At 31.4% G+C, this 25,405-nt stretch overlaps 1 protein-coding gene and 1 long non-coding RNA gene across 3 annotated transcripts in view; both read right to left on the bottom strand.

The window, feature by feature from the left end:
* LOC105426150 (protein kinase C-binding protein NELL1) overlaps nt 1–25,405 on the bottom strand; it is an 86,637-nt gene that overhangs the window by 15,126 nt on the left and 46,106 nt on the right. Inside the window, exons 4-13 of one of the 2 annotated variants that reach the window (XM_089073958.1) lie at nt 24,661–24,811; nt 22,128–22,410; nt 20,217–20,372; nt 19,765–19,987; nt 19,047–19,238; nt 15,157–15,276; nt 11,627–11,887; nt 6,836–7,216; nt 6,493–6,752; nt 4,728–4,970 (exon numbers count right to left, since the gene is read on the bottom strand). In XM_089073958.1, the coding sequence (XP_088930084.1) occupies nt 4,728–4,970; nt 6,493–6,752; nt 6,836–7,216; nt 11,627–11,887; nt 15,157–15,276; nt 19,047–19,238; nt 19,765–19,987; nt 20,217–20,372; nt 22,128–22,410; nt 24,661–24,811 (2,270 nt within the window). The remainder of the gene's footprint in view (nt 1–4,727; nt 4,971–6,492; nt 6,753–6,835; nt 7,217–11,626; nt 11,888–15,156; nt 15,277–19,046; nt 19,239–19,764; nt 19,988–20,216; nt 20,373–22,127; nt 22,411–24,660; nt 24,812–25,405) is intronic. The other variant, XM_089073959.1, reaches the window with a different exon arrangement.
* LOC148937105 (uncharacterized) lies at nt 16,749–19,040 on the bottom strand. The gene is made up of 2 exons (XR_016138630.1): nt 18,185–19,040; nt 16,749–18,107 (listed from the first exon to the last, which is right to left on the bottom strand). It is a non-coding gene; the product is annotated as an uncharacterized LOC148937105 (long non-coding RNA).

Below are 25,405 nucleotides of genomic sequence, written 5' to 3' on the forward strand. Positions count from 1 at the left end.
AATACCTCATCCACCGTCTGAAATTATTGACATGATAATGATCGTTGGCCGTTACGCAGAAAATTACAAAACTGCAGCAAAGCTATACGAACGAGAATTCTCAAGATATAGTTAGATGTCATCTAACTATATGATAACTATGAAACATTTAATTTACAAGGCTAGGAAATAAAAAGAAAACGGGACAAAGTTGATCCAAATAAATACAAAATATTGCAGCAAATAAAATAATATTGTAATTTAGAAATAGTTAGGCAGAATCCTCATTTATCAGTTTGACAATGTGATTGTGTATTTATAACATTCCGAAATCGACGGTGCGGCAAATATTAAAAATAAATAAGTTCCATTCGTATCATGCAACATTAACTTTAAATAAAAAATTTAAATAAAATTTAACTAAAATTTAAATAAAAGGGAACGCCATTAGAATTTTATCATTGGCCTCTATACAGTTTAAAATAAGATACATTTATATCCAATTCTCTTCAAACAAGCTGCCAAACCTCTTCAAAAATGTTGACTTAAAAATCCGATGTTATATGTGACTTCAACAGGACGGAGCATCTGCTTATACTAATAGACTTACTAAAAATTATTTGGACACCTTGTATCCTCGATGATGAACTGACATTGGGAATCCTAAAAAATTGGAAATCGTAAAAAAATTTGGGAATTTCCACATTCCTTAGACTTGACGCCTCTTGATTTCTTTTTGTGGTGATATATCAAGAAGAAAGGTCTTTGCAAAAGAACCAATGACACCTCTCAACATGAAAGATCGTATTAAGCAGGTTTTGAAAACATTACATCAACTATGTTACAGATGGTACATGACAATTTTTGATATAGGATTCAGCTATGTAATAATGAAAATGGATATTTGAACGTTTATAAATTCAAACATCCAGAGAGTGAGAGACAAGGGAAGTCGCGCTAATCACATACGCACATGCGCTTGCATTCTACATACATACATTTAGATATACATTATAGATCTATACAGAAAAACAAATAGAAATGTAAATTAAGCCTCACTGTCTTTATTATTACTTAATATATCTTGGAAAATGTTAACGTTCGTAACTTTAAAAACTCATAAATCTGTAAATTCTTAACGGAAGAGGATTTAATTATACATTTTGGAAATATCTGTCAGCTATAAGAATCAACTCTCAAAAGTAGAACATTCCATTTAAGAAATTAATGATTACTTTCACGTAATAATGAAAAATTGATTTTACCATTATTTATCTTTTTCAGACTATACAACTTTCGTCTAAAACATTTTTCTCTAGAATGAAAAGCAACAAAAACTTTAGGAAGGTTAAAATGGATCTACATGTGATACACACGCATGCATACACTATTTCTGATAAACTCATTGTTTCGAGATCAAAATTTTTTTTAATAAGATGACATATTTTCATCAATGCAGTAATGTAATAGATAATAAAAAAATTTAACTACATAATGTTGAATTTTGTGTGTACGTGTGTGGGGGGGGGGGGGGGTGTTGAATATATTGACTATAAGATGTTAATTGTAAGATGAAATTAACATTAAAAAGATCACAGTTACATATGATTCTTTTATGATAATGCTTAAAATCTTAAGATAATGCTGGAGAGACGAGCGAACTCCTATGAAAGCGTTCACATACATGCACTAACATACATGCACTAACATACATAAATACATTCAGGAATGTATACATATATACATTCCTATATACATGTATACATTTATATTTCTGCACACATTGAACAAATTTTCGTACACTTTTGTATCACATTATTATCTAAGCCTAATTTTAAGAACTCAATGTTATTTCTTTATGTAATCTTTTAATTTAGCAATACCAAATAGACCAAAATTTTTATATAAAGCAAATATTGATGCGACTTTATAATTCTGGACTTTATAGTTCTCACTATATTAAAGTTGCAAATGGTAAAAATTTTTAAAATAAAAAATTTTCCTCGTTCTTGACACGAATTCCATGTGGCACGTATTTATGCAAAATTTAGGCACGTATTTATGCAAAATTTAATTGTGGAAAAGAATTTCCAATCTATAAAATGAATACATAAGCAAATCGACACGAAAAATATCGCATTCTATTTGCTATTTGGGTTAAAGTCATACAAATACGCTATACAATTGAATTTGTTTTTTTTTTCTTTTTTTTGTGAACTACATTATTACGTTAATGGAAATATGGCAATCTATTTAAAAATGTTTAAAAACTGTTGATATTGTCGAAATCTTTCTAAGATAGAATAGGCAAAAAATTGCAGTTATGACAATATTTTTATATCCTTCAAAGCAAATAACCTTTTCCTTCGTCATTTTTTTTGTTTCATGAAAAACAAATATTCTGAGATATTCTGAGTGATCGAATTATAGGAAATAATCTATGTACAAGGTATCTATTCAAAATGTAGAATGCTTGTGTGCATGTAAAGCGAATCAAATTAAGAGTAAAAAAATATTAGGGTACGAGCACAAAAGAAGCATATTTTCTGCTTTCTGATAATCAATGCCGATCGACGCAGGTTGTTGGCACTTGAGCAGGACACAATAGACGCGTGTAAAATCTGTCAGGAAATCTGCCAATTTCTGAATTAATATCTTGCAGTAAAGATCCGATCATCCGATGAAGATATTCTTTCATTGGAATATTATATCAAATATTATACCTAATATTATATCAAAAATAAGAAGAAAAAGATTCGGTATACGTCAAATAAATAAAAGTAGAAGGAACAATAGTGAATACCATAATTTATTTTATGATCTTAAGAGAGATGAACAACTTTTCCAAATGGGAGGTCTTATAAAAGTTGCCAAAATTAAATGATCCTGCTTTTATTATGCGCTTTATTATGCTTATTGGATAACATATATATACATATATATATATATATATATATATATATATTCCTGACGCTAATCGGCGCTGGTTATCGGAAAGCAGAAAATTTATTTCCTTTGTACTCAATTGCTAAAAGCGCCGCAAAATATTTAGATCTCGTGCGATCTACAATGAACATCTGCATACTGCACATCTATATATACATATACATAAATGTGTGCGTGTCGCACGCGCGGTATGCGGTGTGTGTGTGTGTGTGTGTGTGTGTGTGTGTGTGTGTGTGTGTGCGTGCGCGCGCGCGCGCGCGCGCGTGTGTGTGTGTGTGTGTGGGAGGGGAGGGGGGGTGAATTGATGTATATCAATATATATATATATATATATTGATATATATTAATATATATAATGATGAATATATTATTTAAAATGCTTTCAATTTCACTTATGTAATCGATCTCAGTTTAAATATCAAATGTATATTAATGTGAAAAATTCTATAAAAATTCTATAAAAATTCTATAAAAATTCTATAAAATTCTATTTATATTTGATAATTCAAATATGCTTTAGTTTTCATCCTTTTTTTGAATTTCTCAATTCTGAATATTGGATTTGTATTTAATGTCACAAAAGATTTTTATACATAAATTTTGACAACAATCTCAATATTCTTTAAGCTTTGACATATTGAATCGCCATATTGAATCTATCATTTTAAAATTATCAATTTTATCATATTCAACAATTTAGGAACCTTTAAGTTTAAATAAATATAATTGAAAGCTATTGGGTAAATCGTCAATGATTTAACTCACAACTCTTCCATAATAGATCCTAAATTTAACCATAAAAATTTTATTAATCGTAACTAAGCAAAAAGTTCTGTTTGAAGATATATTACCATACTTAATTTTAATTACAATGAAATTTTCCTAACATATCATGTATGACAGTTGCAACATGATAAAATACATGAAAGTAGCCTTTTTGTAATTGTAATTGCAAATTTCTCAAAACTATGACATGATGGAGCTGTTTGAAAATCGGAATCGTATTCAGCGTCCAAAAATGTACAGAAAATGACTAATTTCGTCCTCGTCGTTCGAAAAAAGTTACTTTTTGTTGAATTGTGTGTGTTACCGTTAATGAAAAAAAATTTAGTATGAAACCAACAGAAATGAACTAATTATTATGATTTGCTCCACCATGTATATGTACATACATTTTGCGATAAAGTAAACGCCTGTCGCACAGCAATTTTTCTGCATTTTTATATCGGCATAATACAGCAAGCACAATTGAGCGAGGCACATGACAAATCCACGACTAAATTGAGGCAATATTTTCTTTCGTTTACTGACCTTGAGCTCTTGATTTCGCGAGAGAAGTAAGCGCAATGAGTACTGAGATTTTATTGAGATGGTCCGCGTTTCAATTTCTTCATTATTTAAATATTTTGACATTAATAACAATTAGGAAGAGCATATATTATTAAATAATATTGTTTATAATTTCCTTATATATTATAATTAGATATTACAATTACTTTTACACAAAAACATACAATACTTTTCATATTGCATAAAAGAATAAATATCGTACCGTACAACGTTTTCTGCATTATTAAATTTAAATAAAATAGTATTAAAAATTTATGGAAATATGGAAAAGGCAGAAGAAATTTATCGCAAAGACCATCGTTATTTCTTCCGTACCCATGACATTGTCCTTCTCCGGCGAACCCTCCCTTTATCATATCTTTATCCTTCAGTTCTTGCACGGGACCGAGTTAAAGACCAGCAATCACAGATCCTGCGACATGACAGATGATATGTCCGATTCTTCTTCTTACCTTGCACTCGCATGTGGTGCATTTATCATGAGGATCCTGCCAGGAGCTACCACTATCGTGAATGATATCGGCATAACTGCACGGTCGAGGATGATTAGGAATCGTATACGATGTGCCATTTGTCGGCATTTCACGAGCGCAGGGATCATCTTCGCAACGCGGGCAACAATCACCCTCTTCAGTCACAGGATTCGAGCAAGTTACCGGTGGACACTCCATCTGCCAGCAGTCTATTTCGCCATACTGCAATAAACCATATAATTCGAGGAAAATTTGAAAGCTATATTTATGCTAAAACAGGAAGTGATGTTTTTATAATGGAACTAATATATTAAGAAAATTGAAATTTAGAAAGTTAAGTTGTTTGAAATATTTTTTCAATTTGTTTATTTTATTCAAGTTTATCGTTTGTTGTGACGAACAACGAATTCCGCACAAATCTTATGGAAAATGGCTCTCGGTTGAAATGCTTCAAATTTTATATTTTGTAACTCAAGTTGATTACAAGTTACCCTAACGGGTAACAAACATCCAAATGCTTTAATTTTTGCTCCAAGATGTGAAGACCTTACGAAGGAAGCAATCTTTGCTTCATTAATTATGAATACTATATAATGAATATATACTCATGAATATATACTCTGTATGTATCGCGAAAAAATATCGAACATAATATCACGAAGAAAGTATCCAAAATATTCAATATTTCGAAAAATATTATTAAGATATAAAATATTCTGAAAAAAAGCTTTATTTTGTTTTCTAATTCCAAAAAGCATATAAAGATTTCTAAAAATTAAAAATATTTTATTTCGTGTCTAATGTATAATACGAACGTGTCATAGCGCATAGATGAGGGAGAAGCAGGCAAGAATGGGGCGCAGCATTTCCACATCTCGGGTTTATGCCGGGTAATTCTGAGAACGCGCGAAAAACTAAAATCATAACATGTACACTTGCAGATGCACATTGATACATATACAAGTGTAATAAAAAAGATTTATTTTCGATTTTTCTATACTTTCATATAAAATATAAAGATCTTTCGAAGCAAAAATTAAGGGCTCGAGCTATGCCTCGTGCAATCTCTCCTACAACTGGCTCGTCACGCACATCCTCCCCTCTTGTCCTGCGAGCATTTGGAGATTTGTGCCTGTGAAGAGCATCACTCAAGCGCATGCTAATTGTTCGTTTGAATGTGCTGCCCCATTTTTGCTCGCCTTTCTCTCGCTAGATGCTGTGACGCTGTATGCGTTCGTATTATGTATCGGACACAAAATAAAATATTTTCAATTTTTGGAAACCCTTATATACTTCTTGGAATTAGAAAATAAAATAAAACTTTTTTCAGGATATTTTATATTGTAATGATATTTGTCGAAATATTGATATTATTTTTCACGTGACACACACACACACACACACACACACACACACACACACACACACACACACACACACACACACACACACACACACACACACACACATATATAAAATATAAATCCATGATGATGATACAGTATTCATAACTATGTTAGTAAAAAAAGATTTATTTTAATCATCTTTTCATATAAGATATGATGACCTTCCAAAGGTTTTGGAGCAAAAACTAAGGCATTTAGAGGTTTGTGACCGTGAGAACCTTCAATAAGCTTGACATGAGCTATAAAATATTAAAATTTAAAGCAATTTGACCAAGAGACATTTTCCATAAGATGTTTGTATAGGATTCTTTACATTGTAATTCGAAGAGATTCATTACCAGACACTCGCAAGTTTGACATTGATATATCCAACGTTCTCCGCTTCTAAAGACTAGATGATGGAGCTCTTGATGCCTGCAGGATGCGGCGGGATTACATTGAGGGCAACATTTATCTCTATGACTTTCCGGAGCGCTGCAGTCGCATATGGGATCTTTGCAAATAATCACGCCATTTTGACATGTGCATCTTCTGCAAGAATTTCCGGATGGCGCCAAAGTATCACCATTATTAATTTCATGGCCTTCAAACCAGCAATCTATAATTAATAATATGACGTAACAATACTTTTCTGTACTTTTGATGTAACTTCGAATAGTTTTACTCTAAGAGCTAACTCACTGAGTTTGCATTCCTTTCCGGATTCTTCCATATCTTTTGCCGGCGGACATACGCATTCATAGCTGCCTTCAGTATTGACACATTTCGCGGTAGGATGACACGTATGCCCCCTTTCAATCGTCAGATCATTGCATTCGTCAATGTCAATACATTGCGTGCCTTGGATACTGTCATGTAAAGTGCTTCTATAACCAGGCTTACACCGACAATAATACCAGCCGGGCATGTTAAAACACGTGGATGATTTATGGCATCGGTGCAGATCGCTGGCGCACTCATCCAGATCGAGTTCACAACTGTTGCCGATATAACCGCGGCGACAAGAACATCTTCCGGGTGCCACGCATTCGCCGCCATTCTGGCAAGTCTGATTGCATATAGCTATAGAGAGAAGATGTAATTTTACCTTACAAACTTTTTTGTTTTGAAAAATAAAGATACTATACTTATCTTCTAATGTTATATAATGTTATATTTTTAATTAAAGTTAAATTAAAATCTCTTTTAATAAGATTCAATGTAATATATAATATTATAATAATAAACATTATTTAGTTTAGAACAGTGCTCGGAATTAATTACATATTTCGGATTGATTTTCGAGACGACGACTACTGTTTCCTCAATACCGCTCGAGGTTCAGCGGCCAAGCCGTTGATCAGTTATGCCTTAGGAACATCCCTGTGTAAGAAATATACACCATCGTACCTTTCGCCCTAAGCCGTCATTTAATCTTCTTTACTAAATTATTTTTATTTTTCTAAATAATTAAGATACTAGATTTTCTATTATTAATATACTACACATAGCTTTCCACATTATCCGTGAAATGCTTCATATATATTTTAAGTGATTTTTTTCGACAGATTTATTATACAAAAAAAATAATGATAGAAAATCGAATATATGATGAAATGGTCGATAGATAGACTTTTGCTTTTACTGTCGAAATATATAGGATGTCCGATAACCGTATCATTTCTCGTGGGCAGATAGAATGGAATTGTATTAACAAGAAACATTAACACCAAGTGTTCATCTGATTTTAATAAACTTCGAATATGTTAAAATATAGATAGATATAATAGACACGTATTTCTTTATGTCTGCGTTCTCACATGATGAAATTACCCCTTGGAAAAAATCGTTTTCTTTTCCTGACTGAATATCGTCCAAATTATTAAAGATATGAAAAAGAGTTTTAAACAAAAATTTTACGATCGTAAGTGTATCTTACAATGGTGCATTCAAATTTTTCAAAAATATTATATTTTTAAATATATTTTTGAAAAATTATCCTACTCCAACTTTTAATTTTCAAAAATTTTTAAACTTTTATAAGAACAAATATTAAAGAATATTTTACTGAAAATAAAGGTATATAAAAAAATTATTTTCCAAAAATGCATTTTTGAGAAATGAGCGAGAATTATTTTTTATATACGTTGTGGTAATACTTTACAGAACGAATTCTTTATTTAACGACAAAACTGCGAAACGATTTGTCGTAACGATCTGCACTCTTTTATGTCGATGTAAATAATATATGCAAATAAAACTATGTCTCAGTAAATTTATTTCTTGCGACAATAAGACATTATGACATGAAATATAAATATTGATCGATAAACTATATTCAAATATTGCCACTAGCTACTCTACGGTCAAAATTAAATAATCAATATTTTATAAAAATAATCATTTCTTTATTTATAACTTGTTTGTAATTGTTCAAAATACTGCTACATTTTTTGATATATCATTATATATTTGAATATCATTTAACTGCTATTATTATTATTATTATTGTTGCTGTTGCTGCTGCCATTGCTGCTGCTGCTGCTTCTGCTGCTGCTGCTGCTGCTACTGCTGCTGCTGCTGCTACTGTTGCTGCTGCTGCTGCTGCTGCTGCTGCTGCTGCTGCTGCTGCTGTTGTTGTTGTTATAAAGGCTTTTATTTCAATAATTGTTACTGCACTGATACTGACGGACCGTGTTATTCGCCTTTAACACTATCCCACACATCCAAATATGAGACGAATACATATGGAGCGCGTACGTAGAAGTATTTCGCTCATTTCTCAAAAATGCGTTTTTGGAAAATGATCTCCTTATATATTGTTATATATTGTTGTTTTTAGCATAAAATGTTGTTTAATTTTCGTTGTTATAAAAATTTAATAATTTTTAAAAATTAAGGGTAAACGCAAGGGTATAAAATGTAATATTTTTGAAAAATTCGAGTACATCGTTGTAAAGTACATTTGCAACCGTAAAACTTTTGTTTAAAACTTTTTTCTTTATCTTTGAATGATATTCATTCAAGAAAAAAAAAAATCAATTTTTTTCCAAGAAGTAGTTCCATCGCGCGAGAACGAGACATAAAGAAATACGTGTCTCTTATTTTTGTCTATATTTTAACATATTCGAAGCTCCTTAAAATCAGAGGAAGACGCTTGATTATATTTCCTTGTGAATTAAAAAGTTCTCTAGCATTTTGCGAGTTTATTAATTTATTTACAGATCCGCGAATAAGCGAGCAGGGACAGTCCAACGGCACGCAAGCAACATTTACGATTGTTAGGCGTTCGGCGAGGTGTTTGCATGCGATTTACAAATGACAGAATATTTATTTATAATGCACTCCTCCAACATATTACCGCACACCTAATAACCGTGCGTTTAGCGTGCGTAGCGCGCTAAGTTGTACGAAAGTTCTCTCATTCGCGAATATGTATAAATTAATAATTCTTTAATTATTTGTGAAAATGGCAAAATGATATAAGAGTTTTCCATTCACTATAATCCACAGTACTTATTCACAAAAGATGATACTGAACATTCTGCGTATTCGACACCTTCATTACATTTTTGTGAAATAAACCTATTAAAAAAACCATTTAAAACATGTATGAAGCATGTTACGAATAATGTGGAAAGCTATTGTCAAAACTCTATTACAGGTTATTATCATACGCACAATTATGTTATCATAAAATATACACATAGAATATTCACAAATAAAATACATATAGAATATACACAAATAGAAAATTTAGTGTTTTAATTATTTAGAAAATAAAAATAATTTAGCAAAGAAAATATTTAAATGACGGTTTAGGAAAGATACGATTGCATATTTCTGTATATATGGAAACGCTTCTAAGGCATAGCAATCGGCGGCTCGGCTGAGTTTCATGATGTGATGATGATGAGACAGTAGGCGTTGTCTCAGAAATGGACCCGGAATGTGCAACTAATTCCCATCACTGAAACTTAAAACTTTCTAATATGTCATAACTTCTTCTGACAATAAAAATTCGAGCAATTTTTCAAACTTAGAAAGACGATGGAAATATCTAATTACACTTTTTCATCTTTCAATATTGGAATGGTACTCACACAGTACACTTTATTTGAGGAATGTTCTTAAAACACAGAGATAATCATAAGGACATTCTCGAGTAAAGTGTACTCTGTTCGGAATACATCCCGAAAAAATTAATATTTTCTACTTTAGTAAATTTTCTTTTATCGCTTTATTCATCGATATGATGAAAATCATTATGACTATTTGTGTACACATCTGTTCAGAGAATTTTAATGAAGAAAGGACGTACAAAGTAGTCTTTTCTATTTTTAATATCAATCATCTTCTACTGGAATGGTATGTTTATTCAATAATCATTTCAAATTGCATATATACAAGATATCTAAGATATAAAATGATATATTGCTTGTGTGCAGGTAGAGCGGGTCCACCATTTTGCAATTTTCGCAATTAATAACGAGTTATTAAAAATCATCGAATAAAAGCGTATTTAATTGCAAAAATCGCAAAATGATAGAGAACTTTTCTGCTCAGTTTGACCCGCTCTATAAGTGCATATAAGTGGTGTACCATTTTTTATCAGACACCCTGTATACATTTGTTTATAAAAAGATCAATATTTATATACAATATTTATATGAAAAACCAATAGATAAATAGTATCAATGATTATTAATATAAATTCAAATAATAAAAGTTTTATGTATATATTATCTTTACAGTTTATTATAAAACATTGCTTTCTAAGATTTCTGCTGGTTCACCGTCCACTAGCCGTCTTAAATTATGACGTTGAAAGCATAATGTCGCAAAATAATAATGTAATCAATGAAGCTCGCATTAATTTATTACGCTCTTACGCGCTTAAGAAATTTCGTGTAAGAGAAATCCTGAATAAAATAAGACTTAAAAAAAAATGAAATCAAATAGTTTTTCGATTATAAAATTCGAAATAAAATAATTTTCTCACTTGAAATACAGAAATACAGAAATACATTGTAAAATATATCAAAAACTTTTCTTTCAATTTGTTCAACCAATAAGTAACGATATCTAGAATTGAATTGTGATTCCCTTTTTGATTAGATATAATTCATTTTTTAGATTGTTTATCAATTATGGAAGTAAAAGACAAGGTTTTGGTATATTTTACAAGTTTGTCTTACAAATTTGTTTTGCATCGAATACAAACATCATTTTATTGAAAAACATTTCTATTTTAATATATTTTGCAAGATTCATCATGTATTTTCTCGCTTTTGATATCATATTTCAAAATGGTTATAATGAATCAGCAGAAAAACTTTAACAGAAACATTTAATAAAGAACAGGAGAAATTAGGTATAAAAATATAAAGAGAAATATTAAAATAACAATTGTAATTTGTTATATCAAATGTTGAAAAATTGCTAACTAAATTGCTATTATATTATCGATAATGGAAAGGCGATATACTGTACGTTTGCACGTGAAACCATTGCCGGTATAGCCGTCTTTGCAGATGCAGTAGTAGCTACCGTTAGTGTTCACACATGTAGCATGCTCATCACACAAGTGCTGACCAGTCGCACATTCGTCTAACTCAGCGCAGTTGAATTTGTCCATTCTATAATAACCCGGAAGACACTCGCACGTATAAGAGCCAATCACGTTGACGCATTTTGTATTTGAGTTGCAGTAGTGACCGTTTGATCCACCTTGTTGCTTACATTCATCTACATCTAAAATAACAAAACAGAAAGAAAGATGCCATAGATCACATAATCGACAAAGCTCGCATTAATTTATTGCACTTTAAAAAATGATTCATGTAAGAGAAATCCTACAAACAAGAACAAAATAGAGGGAAAATCAAATATAAAAAAAAAATTTTTACTTAATATTATAACGTAATCTTTTTATAATATAAAACATCTTTTTATAATATAAATCTTTAAACATCTTTTTATAATATAAATCTTTTTATTAATATAAAACAAATGAGAGTCAGACACTGTAATTAATATATATGCGTTAATTAATGAAACAATATTGTATTATTATTGAATTTAAATACAAAAGAAGATATGTCTATTTGTTTTTTAAAACGTTTCAATTCTTTTTTGAGCTATTCTCAATAGGAACTCTGCAATTTAAACGTTTACGTTGTAATAATAAAGACCAAAATTATTAAAAAACAGTAAAAAAGAAGATTCTTCATAATGAATTGCAAGTAATGCTAGATCAATAAAATGGGTCTCCACAAACAATATTGTAAACAAACAACACATTTCCAAATAGTTAAAAATGAGTAGTTAGAAAAAGATTTTATAAAGGAGCATTAAATAATCATAGAAAGTCAAAAAAGCACAAATATTCGCAAAATTAAAATTAATCAACATAATTTGTGTGTGATTATAATAATAGTTGTAAAAAAAATAAAATCATATTAAGTACGATCAATATCTAATATGATTATACTTTATATAAAGTATAATCACACTAAAAATGGTAACGATTTATATTAAACATTGAAACTCGTCTTTAAATTTATATTCAGTCATTAATTAGAAATAAATAAAATAAAATAACACTGATATAAATAAGTTAGTATACAAGTTTTCATCTTTTATCTTCAAAAACAAAACAAAAACCTAATTATGCAAATTTTACTATTATGTTTTAAACATTAAATATGTGTGTTTTTCGTACTAGAATGAATGATTTAAGATGGATATATTTCATTCATGATCAATGCAGTAGTAGTAACGTAGTTCTTTTTATACAAAGAATTAGCAATTACAGAAATATTCTTATATCCTATTTAAAATCATTATTAACAATATGGTGTATTTTATTATCTATTTTCTGATTTTTTTAACTTTTATAAATATTAGAGACATAAATTTATTTATTATTTCTTTCTAAAAAAATATAAATAAAAATAGAAATAAAAAAGTATTAAATAAATCGAATAAATATGTCGAGCTCACAATGATAGGATTTCTAGAAAATAAAAATATCAATTTGTTTCTTATAAATGTTTCTTATAATGAATTTTTATTATAGGATTGCAATTATAGAAGAATAGATAAAGAGAAAATTAATTAAATTCCTTTAATATGTTTTCACATTTAATAGCTTTCATAGCACAAATAAACATTTATAATGAAATTTGCGAAATAATAGAGATAATACAGTATTTAATACCTCAAAAAATTTAATTAATTAATATTGACAATAAAACGCTAAATAAATCATTATGATATAATAATAAATTAAGATGACATTATGGATAAGCAAAATTGTCGTATAAATGCAAATAAATAATTTACGCAAATTATTTAATTAAACAAGAAATTGTCTTAAAATTGTTTACAGTTACAGAGCATTATTTTGTTTTGAAAATTTGTTTCATACTTGTGATATAATTTATAACATAAATATATTTATATTGAATTATATTACTACATTACAAATTGTAATGAAATTTTTTATAAAAAATTTTTATAAAAAAGTGCAAAGTGTTAATAAATAATAAGAATACAATACACAGAATAAAGTATACAACAGAACAAAACATTAAAAGTTATAATTTATTATCTCTAAGAAAAGTACGCGTCATAAAAAAGTGTGGATAAAACTTGTAAGTTTTCGAAGGAACTAAACAATTACAATATTAATTTATTCGCGGATGTCTTACTGTAAACATTACTTTTCTAAACATTGTTTTTTTAAATAAAATCATATAATTTGTACATAATATAATTCCTATATCGTGTATATAAAGAAATTGAAATAAAATTGATAATAAATTAATAGCTTACGGGATCTTTTATAATCTATTTTGACATATTTTGACATAAAATTTAAATATACATAAATTATTCATTCCTTGATAATCGCAGGATAATCTTTAGATCTGTACAAAATAATAAGAAAAATTAATATATTGCATGTAAAAAAAAAACATATCTATATCATTCGAAAAGCATATCATTGTATAATGCAAATTTATCAATAGATTTAACTTCATGATGTGAATGACCATCTGAGGTGATTTCTACTCGAGCAAACTTTAATATATCTGTGCTGTGAATATATAAATCATACGATACTTTTATTGTACTTGAAGTGTTTAGACGAAAGGTAGATATAGATTCTCATTAGATAAAGAAATTATCATGAGAGAAAGAGAGACAGAAAGAAAAGAGAGAGAAAGAGAGGAAAAGGGAGGGAGGGGAAGGAGATTGGGGGGGAGGGGGAGAAGGAAAAAGGGAGGGAGAAAGAGAGAGAGAGAGAATAGGAGAAAGGAGATGGAAAAAGGGGAGAAAGAGGAAAATGAAGAGGAAAAGAGAATGGAGGAAGAGATGGAAAGAGAAAGGGAAAGGAATAAAATAAAAATGAGATAATGGAGAGAAGAAGAGAGAGAGAGAGAAAGAAGGATAGATCAATGAGAAAGATGGAGGAAGAAAAAGAGGAGAAGATCAATGAGAAGGATGGAGGAAGGAAAAGGGAGAAGAAAGAAGAAGGATAAAGGAAATAAGAAAAGAGGATGGGATAAGGATGGGAAGAAGAGAGAGAAAGAGAGAAGATGGGTGGGAGGGAAAGAAATGTGGGAGAGAGAGGGAGACAGAGACGGAAAGGAAGAGGGAGATAAGAGGAGGGAGGAAGGGAGAGAGAGGGAAAAAGAAAAAGGGAAAGGGTGATGATGATAGAGAGGAAGAGGAAGAGGAAGAGAAAGAGGAAGAGAGAAGAAGGGAGGAAAGTGGGGGGAGAGAAAGAGGATAGAGGAGAAGGAAAGAAGGAAGTAAAAGCCGTGAGCTTTATTCCTGAGCAATTTATTGGTTGCCAAACTGTTAATTAAATATTGTGTGCTATTAATCAACAGTTTGCTATTAATCAACGGATTGTTAATAAATATGAATTTCTTTCGCTTCTGTGATATAAAATTCACCTCAGATGACTATTCCCAAGTTAATCACAAATAAATTAGATAAGCATTAGATACCGTGACAGTTAAGACCGTCTCCCTGGAAACCGATATCGCAATGGCAGGCATAGGTCGTCTGGAGATTCAGGCAGGATGCGTTAGTGTGACACTTGTGGCCCTTCGCGCAGTAGTCCACTCCTAGTTAGATTAAGTTAGCCAGGCAAAAATGAAAGATGGTTAGATGATTAAAATAGCAATCTAGAAGCTTTAGATAGAAGAGTTTTAGATAGAATTGTTGTCCGATTTGACATCAAAAATGTTTCCGTGCATATTGTTATTATCCCTTGCTTCATGATAACAAGTGATACTCGTCACTGCAAATTTCAAGGAAAAATTAAAAAATATGAATGCAACTTGCAGCATTGGATACGATTCAAACATGATTTATACACATGTTTATACACGAGTGTGACTTGTGTTTGTTAAATGTACCCAATTGCTGTGTTTAATATTTAATCATTATTGCTATTTAATTTTTTCTTTGTAACATTATATATTATGTTTAATTAATTAGCAATAATAAGAGCAACGAGCACTGATGCTATCATTTGACATGTACAACTATGCAAAAAATCGTAAAGCGGGAGATTAATTAGTATAATAATCAGTAAATTGAGAGTAGTAATTTATTAAAATATTATATATGTGAGTGTGTAAAGTAGTCTTATGACTTGTAATTGTCATAATAATAAGAAAACTATCATAATTATTACGTGTATTGTAACAGCACAATAGTTTTATTATATATATATATATATATATATATATATATATATATATATATATAAAATGTACGTGAATGTTATAACGATGCACATTTTCCCCGCATCATTCCGCGACCGTAGAACCGCCGCCTAATCGGTGGTGCCCGATTGATGATCCGTCGGGCATAAGACGCTTTGCGCCATTTTTAATCATTTTAATTAGGCTCACAAGTACAATTGCGAGACGATCGGCCGGCGTGCTGTTGCGTGGGACGCGTTCCACGCTACGCCGCCGAACTCGGCCGAACACCGCCGAACGCGAGAGCAGATCTCATCGCGGAGCAGCGCTCGAATCCGACTACAAACAAACAAATCCGAATCTCTCCGGAGATAAAAAGATCATCTTATCTTAATAGAGCGGTGGCGGCGGCTTAATTACCGCTCACAACCGCTCCGATCCGAACCGTTCTAAATCCGAAAATCGAATCGCGGCTGTATAAAAAATCGTCTTCCGTTCGAAAAGATCAAATCTCCTACGGATCACAACGCTCGCTCCCACGAGCCTGATCTGATGCTCCATCTCGAGTAAGACGCAGCGAGAAAACCGAGGTGATGGAAATCCGCCGTCGCCTGAAAATTCCCGGCAAGCTACGTCTTCCTCCTCATCCATACCGCCGCTTCCCGCAACTCCCGAAGAAGACTACGAGTTAGAGTGTTCCTTGCCCCGCCGGGTGACCGGCATCCAGTTGCTCGATTCAAGTTATTCCATCCAAACAACACCCGCTCAGGAGAAGCACATCGTTGCGGTGAGGGCAATCCGCCTCCGCCGGGAAATACCGGCCGATTGCTCGTTCTTGAATTATCCGAACAAGTCGCTCAGTCGCTTGATGTTTCAGGGATTGGATATTCTTTTTTGTCGTTTGAGCATATGTAGTATTATCCGATGTATTCGGTTGTATTTGTCTAGCTGCAGTTATATTTGTTCGTTGCTTTTGATATACTGATTTGACGGTTTGTTCCGTTTGTTGCTTTGGCCTTAGTCTAGGATATAATTTCTGCTATCATTGTTTGTACATATACTTCGCATCCTTTATAACTTGCTGGATGATTTCCTTCACAGTTACAACATTTTACTTCTCTTTTTTTTTTTTTGAACATTTACCATGTGTTTTCCTGCGCATTTTATGCATCTTGGTCCTTTAAAGCAATAGTTTTTGGTGTGATCGTATGTTTGACATTTTGTGCACTGTGGAATTTCCCTTTTTTTATAAGTTTGCTCAAAGCTTATTGTATCGAGTAATTGGTTAATTTTGTAAATATTCTTATTATTTTCCTTTTGCTCTAATTTTACGAAGAACAAGAGTAATGGCCTCTTTGTTCTAGTGTGCAGAACATGTGCAGTATTTGTTATGCTTATTATTTTATGATTTTTAGCTTCTATTTCTTCTTTGAATTTTACCAAGTTTGTTGTTGGATGCATATTTCTTAATATAACTTTAAATTTTTTATTATATTTCAGTTTTGTTTTAGTATGTGAAGCCTTACGTACTCTTTTTTTCAATGTATCCATATTATGGGTATGTATTTTTCTATGGCGAGCGGTTATATCTTGACTTAGTTTTCCTTAATATTGTATATTGATTTTTTGCAATCTCATCGAGTAGAAGTTTTAGAGGAATAATATTTTCAACGCCTTCTATAAAAAATAGGAGAAGCTTTTATTACAATTTTTTCTGAGTTATTATCTTCTTTTTTCTGAATCTGTAGATTCATCATTGTTTAGTTTCTCGTAAATGTTGCTCGTTTCGACTGAGTTATTTAACAAATAATCATTCATAGATGTTAGACGTTTTCTAGTATTAATTTTATCAGAGCTACTTCTCATCTTCTTATTTTCCACCCTATTGCCAGTTTTGTCCTAGTTCTTGATTTTTTTGTTGTTGACTATGTTGCTGCTGCTTTAGTATCTGCATTTGTGGTTGCATGTTTGATGCGCTGATTTAATTGAATAAGTAGACTGTGCGTGTTGATTCAAATTCGGCGTGTGCCGAATGTAGGCATGCCGTTGGTAAGCATGTACACCGGATACTACATCTATATCTTGTGTGTCTACGCAGGTCTTACGGTCTTACGGCATGCAAAACAGCTGACAACAAGCTGATGATATTCTACAGAGGTTATGCCAAACCTTGATTTGAAGACAACAGATTGCAAGATGGGTCCACTCTTTATTCGATTAAGGCCAAAAGTTAGCTAGGCCAAGATCTCTAAAGAAAGAGCGCCCCGTGAGGGATGCAGAATAGAGGCAGAAAAGCAGTTTGTCAAAGCAGAACTGTACATACGTGTAAGGCCAGATTCATCAGAGATGACGTATTCGAGAAAAATTCTAGCACTCCATTTTACGATATAATAATGTTCGATAATTATTGACTTTTGGGAGAATCACTTCCAATATATATTGTCAAGATTATGACTATGAAAAACTGTTCCAAAAGTTTTAGTCGTCGCTCGATATTCATTAAAGAAATAAATTTCATGAATAGAACATAATGTTTGGACACAAAATATATATTTAATTTCAACACTAAAATTCAACTTACAACATATAAGATCGTAGAAGAGTTTCATCCCCTCCACGCCCAAAAAAATATTACTTAATCCAATCTGTATATTAAATGATAGTTAAATGTTACTATGATATAAGATGACATAGCGCAAGTGCGTCCAAACGGAACGCAGCGCAAAATGCAAATCACCTGGATTGTTGAGGGATGATTGTTTTTTTTTTTTTTAAAGTGTTTATAAATCCTGAAAAAATTCTGAAAAAATTTCTTACTCTTTCAACATTTAGGAATACAATTTTATACTATTATATGACCCGAAATATTTTTCATTTCTTTTTATCCATGTTCGAGAAACATATATTTTTATGATATGTGAGATTCAAACAGATATATTGAAATCATGCGTAAGAGCACACGCAGATAAAGAATTACATCAACGTATGACCATGCGCAACAATGTCCACAATCATATCATGTTTTTATTTTAGCATGTGCTCGTGCACTTTCCAGAATTAAGTTGTAATATCCTTGTGCAAATATGACATGTCAGACACATCTTATGATTTTATTTAAAAAATATCGTGATTTTTAAATTGTTACTATATTCATTTTCACAGTTACTGTTCAGGTGAGAATATACCTGGGCAAAATTTGCAGCATTCTTCCGCCACGCTAAGTTGTTCGCTGGGTGGACACGGCAGTGGTGGGCACTTAGTGCCAGTATCGATTCTCGTGCAGGTAAAGCTACCGTCGTAACAGTTGCATTCGACGCATGATTTTGGCGAAACTTTCTCGCCGTGATCATAAATTACGCCGTGTAAGAAGCATTGTCCTATGCAGACGTAAATGACAAGATGAATAACGTAAAATACAATACCGTAGCAATCAACTGAACATGAAGCCCGCTATCTTAATTAATCAGTCAATTGAGTCAATTGATCAGTCAATTGTGTAAAAGTAAAAGATGTATTCGCTTAAAAATATTAAATTTATTAGAGTGATATTCGAGTTATTTTCTTAAATATCAAAAATCTATGCGATGTTTTAAAAATAAAGAGTGTCTACGATAATCACAACAGATAAATTGAAGTAGATAATAAAATGATAGTATCGATCAGTGACAAAAATATTATCGTATGGATTGAATGAAAAATAATAAAAATGTTAAAATTACAAGATTCTCCTCAAGTTTTAAAATCAATAATATAGAAATAATGTAGAGTAATGTAGAATTATTATAATGAGATAGAAACTTCTTTATTAAAAATTACATCAATTAAAATTTTAAGACAACACTTTTTGTTTATACAAGTCAAAACGAAAAAAAGAGAAAGATAAGAATGTAATATTTCACTTACTGAGACAAATCGGACAACATTGCCCCTCAGGAATGATAGGATTCTTGCATGTGACTGGAGCGCAGGGCGTCGGCCTGCATTCAATTTCGCCATGGACACAAGAACAATGTTGACAACCCTTCACCCAGGTTGCACCATCCTCATGGACGGTACCATTCACCCTACAAGATTTTTGGCACTCGCATTCCTCTACTTTATTTATCCTGCCCTCTGCAGCGGCTAACTGAAAAAAAGGATGTCCATGAACAAAACAAGTTTGCCTTATTTATGTTCTATTGATGAAAAAGATAAAGATATTGTCAGAAATTTCCATAGAGTTTAATATCATTAAAAATACATTTCGTATATAATTATATCGCAAAATTGGAACATATGAGGTTTATATAATTTAACAATATTACAAAATATATAATAATTTATATTCTACATATATAAATGTATAAATTACTCACCCTACGAGTCAATTCGTTGAGATTGTGCATTAATTGTTCCACAGTATTTTGTAATATTGAAAATTGACCACATGTAGGACAGGATGAATCAAGCTGAGGACATTGGGAAAGATAACCATGAGGTCCCGCTATTAGATTGACGTCTTGCAAAGCACCCTGTATTGAGATAATTACATGGAAAGTTTAATTCCGAGGCGTTAAACAAGGTAGTAGATTCGCAAATACAATAAAAAGTATAACTAGGCTTAACTAGGCCAAATACACTCGACAGTAAAAGTATGAGATCATTCATACTTTCCTCTTAAAATAAAAACTTATTTTTCTCTTTTATATCGATCCTTTAGATAAAGATTCTACAGATTTTTTAATGAAATTATATCTATGCAAAAGGAGATCCATTAAATCACAAAAATTTTAATAAAATTTGCCAAGTTTCATGGTATAAATTAAAAGTCGCACACAAATGCTGTTTATAACTTTCGCAACAGCGAATCTTTAGCTTTAATTTGAATGTCTGTTAATCGTTGTCCGATTTTTTTTTTATTGAATTACTCAATATTGAAGCAAAACATATCTTTTTCATTTTAATTGTTCACAGAAGGCAGACACAGCAGCGATCAGTATTTAAAAAAAAAAAAAAAAAACGAAGCTCTAAGTTTTCTCTTTAATACATCTACATTTTTATAAACAAAGTTTTCGTATGTAAACATTATTTAGTCAAAATTAAACTAGATTTTTAAAGAAAAATTGATCTTTGAATTGTTACAATTTTGTAAAAAAGATTGTATAACAATCTTCTTACGCTCATTTTAAAGTGCAAAGCTTCTACTTTCATTTCCATCCTTCATCTTCAAGATGCTTTTATATTGGGAAGCGAGGTCAAGAACGACATTCAAGAACGACTTAAATCTTAAAAATTTTACATAGTCAAACCACAGAATTAGAAAAGTTTTTTTTTCATGACTCAAATTAGTATGAGTTTGAGGATTAAAGCCTGTGTTGGATCATTCCGAGCCCAACGGGGAAGAAGGGGAGGTGCTCGGAGACGTGTGGAATAGTTCACCTATTTTAATGGACACTTATATTATTAAACACTTTCTTTCTTCACATTTTCATTCTTGGCGTACGCTTTATTTACTCTCTAATTGACTCTGGTTATTGACTGACCGACGGACAACGACGACGACGACGACACGCGTATGACACTCTTATTACCAACCAATCTCAGACAACTCTTCCACACCTTGTTCATCCTCACTTTCTTTTATTGGTCCGCGGGCCTGAGTCCGCGATTACGCGACCAACCTCGTGTCGAAATGCTATTTTGATGCGTCAGCGTCAGCGTCCTTGCCGGATTATACACTGGATCGTTGCAATCGGCCCTGACGCTCATTGTCCTTTTATTTTAAATAATGAGTCAGTAATATCGTTTAAAATCTTTTTAAATTAATAATAAAATGTATTGTACGGTATTGATTGCACTATTCGTAATCATCTATTTTCTATTAAAACGACTTATTAAAAATTAATTACAAATTGATTCACGAATCTTTGATGGCTCTTCCTTTGTAATTTCCGTGTAATTTCATGTAATTTTCAAGGGAAAAAACCTATAGAATCATCATCTAAAGGATCGATCTGAAAAATAGAGATTTCAAAGTTTTAAAGTACTTTCCGAATCATCTCATTGTAATCATTTTTGATGAAGTTATCCTCTTTGAAATCTTGCTTATTTGGAGAAGAAAGAATAGATAATTCCTTAATTTTGCTAGGCTTGAATGTAACAATTTGATCATATTCCTGTTATTAAAAATATCCTAACTTTACGATTTTCTTAATTAATATTAACATAACTATTTTGGATCTTACATCTAATTAGGAACATTATGCCGATATTAAAATGTGCTTTACCTTAAAAAGAAAATGCCTGATGTTCCTCTGTCCTACCCAGAGCTGGAGCTGCGGCATAGTGAAGTTGGTGTCAGGTGGACCAGGTCTTAGTAATCGCCTGTACAAGGGATGACAGTCGACCAGCAACTCGACCTGCGAGCCACTTATACTCAGAGCAACTCTGTGCCAGGCGCCATCGGCCAGTCGGAAAGGAAATGCCTCGACGTGCACGAGTCCGTCGCGACGTGACATATAGTGAAGTCGAAGCTCATCCTTGCGTCCGCTGCTCTGCAGCTCCAAGTACCTGAAACGTATTACATTCTATGCATTCTGTAGCAGAATAGAAAAAAATTCGATTATAACATAGAGCTCAATTATAATTGGACTGTTTTCAGATGACCGATAATCGATCGTATCGGTCTCGCGCTCGCGAAAATATCCGCACGGTACGATAATAAATACTGAGTAATGAGTTGTGAGTGAGTTGTGTGAATCCAAAATAAGCCGTACGTAAAACAAAAGATATCATAGTTATTGGAAATGAATCAAAATACTAAAGAGATAAAAGATTTAAGAGATACAAGAAAGAAAGATGAGAAATTTTAAAGAGTGTAAAATAATGATAATCAACAAGGCAATTTAAGGCAATTATATGCAGATAATAATTCGTTAACACTTATGCTGGAATCTAAAAAATTGATCAATCACAGTCGAATTAGAATAGAAGAGTAATCGATTATCAATTTTTTACGATTCCGATATAAGTAGTTAATAAATTATGATAAATAATTAGGCTTTAATTCTTTTTTTTTTCACAGTCCATTCTTATATTTGAAAACTATATTATAGCAGTCATAGTGCACACACCAATTTCCACGCGAATAAAAATTATGTCAGCTAATCATTGAGTGATGTCACACGAACTGATAGACGTTTCTTCTCTATTCGAGGATTTCTCGTTATACTTTTGATAATATTGTTAAACAATTTCATCAGACGGGAAATTTATCACGCAAAAAGCCAATTCGAAATAAGACGGTAGTAATGAGTGAAGTAAACGAAATTGCAGACTTAACTGCAGTTACATTAAATCCATCCATGATCTCTCGCGAAGTCGAAAGACAGCCTACAATTAATAGACAGCATCCTACGTTATATACGCATATTCAGAGGGCACAAATTCCACTCATATCATTTATCATGTGTTCAAAAATTGACTTATTTTCATCAACGTTTAGAATTTTGTGATTAGTGATTTTGTGATTCTATTTCAAACAGACAATTCTTTCGAAACTATTACGTTTACGGATGAGGCTGCATTCATCATACATTCACAGAATAAATCCATGAATTCAAGGAATATGCACTAATGAAATTCCCTGTTGGTAGACAAATCGATCATCAACATTAATGAAACGTTTGAAAATAACGTACTTGAAAATCGTATAATTGGGAATTACATTTTATCGAAGGAGCACTGACCGGAGAAAAATATGCACGTTTTCTAATAGAAATTTTACGGACATTTTTACATGATTTGCCATTGCATTTCCGTCAAATAATATGGATTCAACAAGATGATTGTCTTGCACATTATACGTCAGTAACAAGGAATATTTTAAATCGAAACATACGCGCGCGCGCACACACACACACACACACACACACAAAATTGCGAGCAGATACACATCACAAGTGCAAATTCATCTAGACAGATCTTATAAAAAAAAAAACTTTTAAATATTTTCAATTCAGATTCATTAGCTATATTAGCAAGAATTTTGATTATTGAGATTTTTTATCAAGGCTGCGAAATCTATTATGTATGACAAATTCAAACAAATTGATTGAAAATGTTTTTCCATATAAATCGTTCTTTTCACATAAATATTGAATGATAATAATAATCAAGCCGATATATGTTTTATAATCAATAATTCAAATCGTAGATAGCGTTAATCGGCGGACAAGATCTTAATATCGAATAATTTTTCTTCGTTTCTTTATATATTATATTTTATATTATTATTATATTTTCTTCGTTACTAATATATATTAATATATATAATATAACTAATATAATAACTAATATATATAAATTCAAGGCAATGCTTATATCACGAACTACGTATCGTTGCCATGTCATCTATGTTTGTTAATATAATTTGAATATGTAACACAATAATTAATCAACATATTTTTTTAATACATTTTTATATTTTTTATTGTGCATCATCAAATAATAAAATATGTCCTTCCTTTTCGCCTCTTAGTTGTTTGTAAAAAAATATTGAAGTCGCTTAATTAATAAACTCCAATAATCCATAAAACTATTTGGATTTCATTTCACGCGAGTTAAATATTTTGTGATACATACATACAATCTGTAAAATATATATATATATATATTCTCAAGATGTTTTTCCCTTCTTTGCAGTTTATACTTATATTTGAAATAGATCACAACAACATTTTGTTTTACGTATCGGACCCGAACGATGCGTAGCTACGAAGCATAATAAAGGATAAAAAGAAACTTTTCAGTATTTTGTACCTATTGTTCCCGTGCGAAAAGGCGACAATCGTTCCGGAATTGGATTCCTCTTGACGCAGTGCGGCAGCTATAGTGAATTCCGGAACCCGCCGGAGTAATGCGGCTGCCCGTTCGAAGCTCTTCTCATTCAATCGGAGCTCTCTCTCCTCGCCTGTAAATAATAAAACTTATTAATGATCTGTACGACAAGACGAAAATCGCGACTGACCATGCTTTGCAGCCTTTGATTGTATTTATTAGAAAAGTATTTTTTCCGATGAAAAATGTGTATATACAGTATTGTATATACAATATATACAATATATATTTTTCTTATATTTTCATACATGTGTTCCATCTTATTACCTCAAATATATTAAAATGCAAGCATAAAAATATTATACATATATTTCTTATATCATTAAACATATACACGAGGATATTGGGATGTTAATGCTATTAAGCAATCGTGTAGAAAGTGGCGTTGAACGTTGTGCTTGAAATCCACAACGTGCGAGATTGATATCTAAATTTTTAATCCATTTTTAATTTTAGAATTGAACCATTTTCCGAAAAGCAGACTGCATCGAATTTGTGCGACTATTATTTAGATAACAATATTATAACATGTTAACGTATTGACGTATCAACGTATAATATTATTATTGTTGTTATATATTAACAGTATTACAGCGAAAGATATTCCTCAGTCAGGAATAATAAGGAGAAAAGGAGCAATTATTAATATTGAAATTTAATGAAGTAA

This window comes from Pogonomyrmex barbatus, unplaced genomic scaffold, assembly GCF_055798465.1.
Source record: "Pogonomyrmex barbatus isolate J1 unplaced genomic scaffold, ASM5579846v1 scaffold16, whole genome shotgun sequence".
Classification (NCBI taxonomy): Eukaryota; Metazoa; Arthropoda; class Insecta; order Hymenoptera; family Formicidae; genus Pogonomyrmex; species Pogonomyrmex barbatus.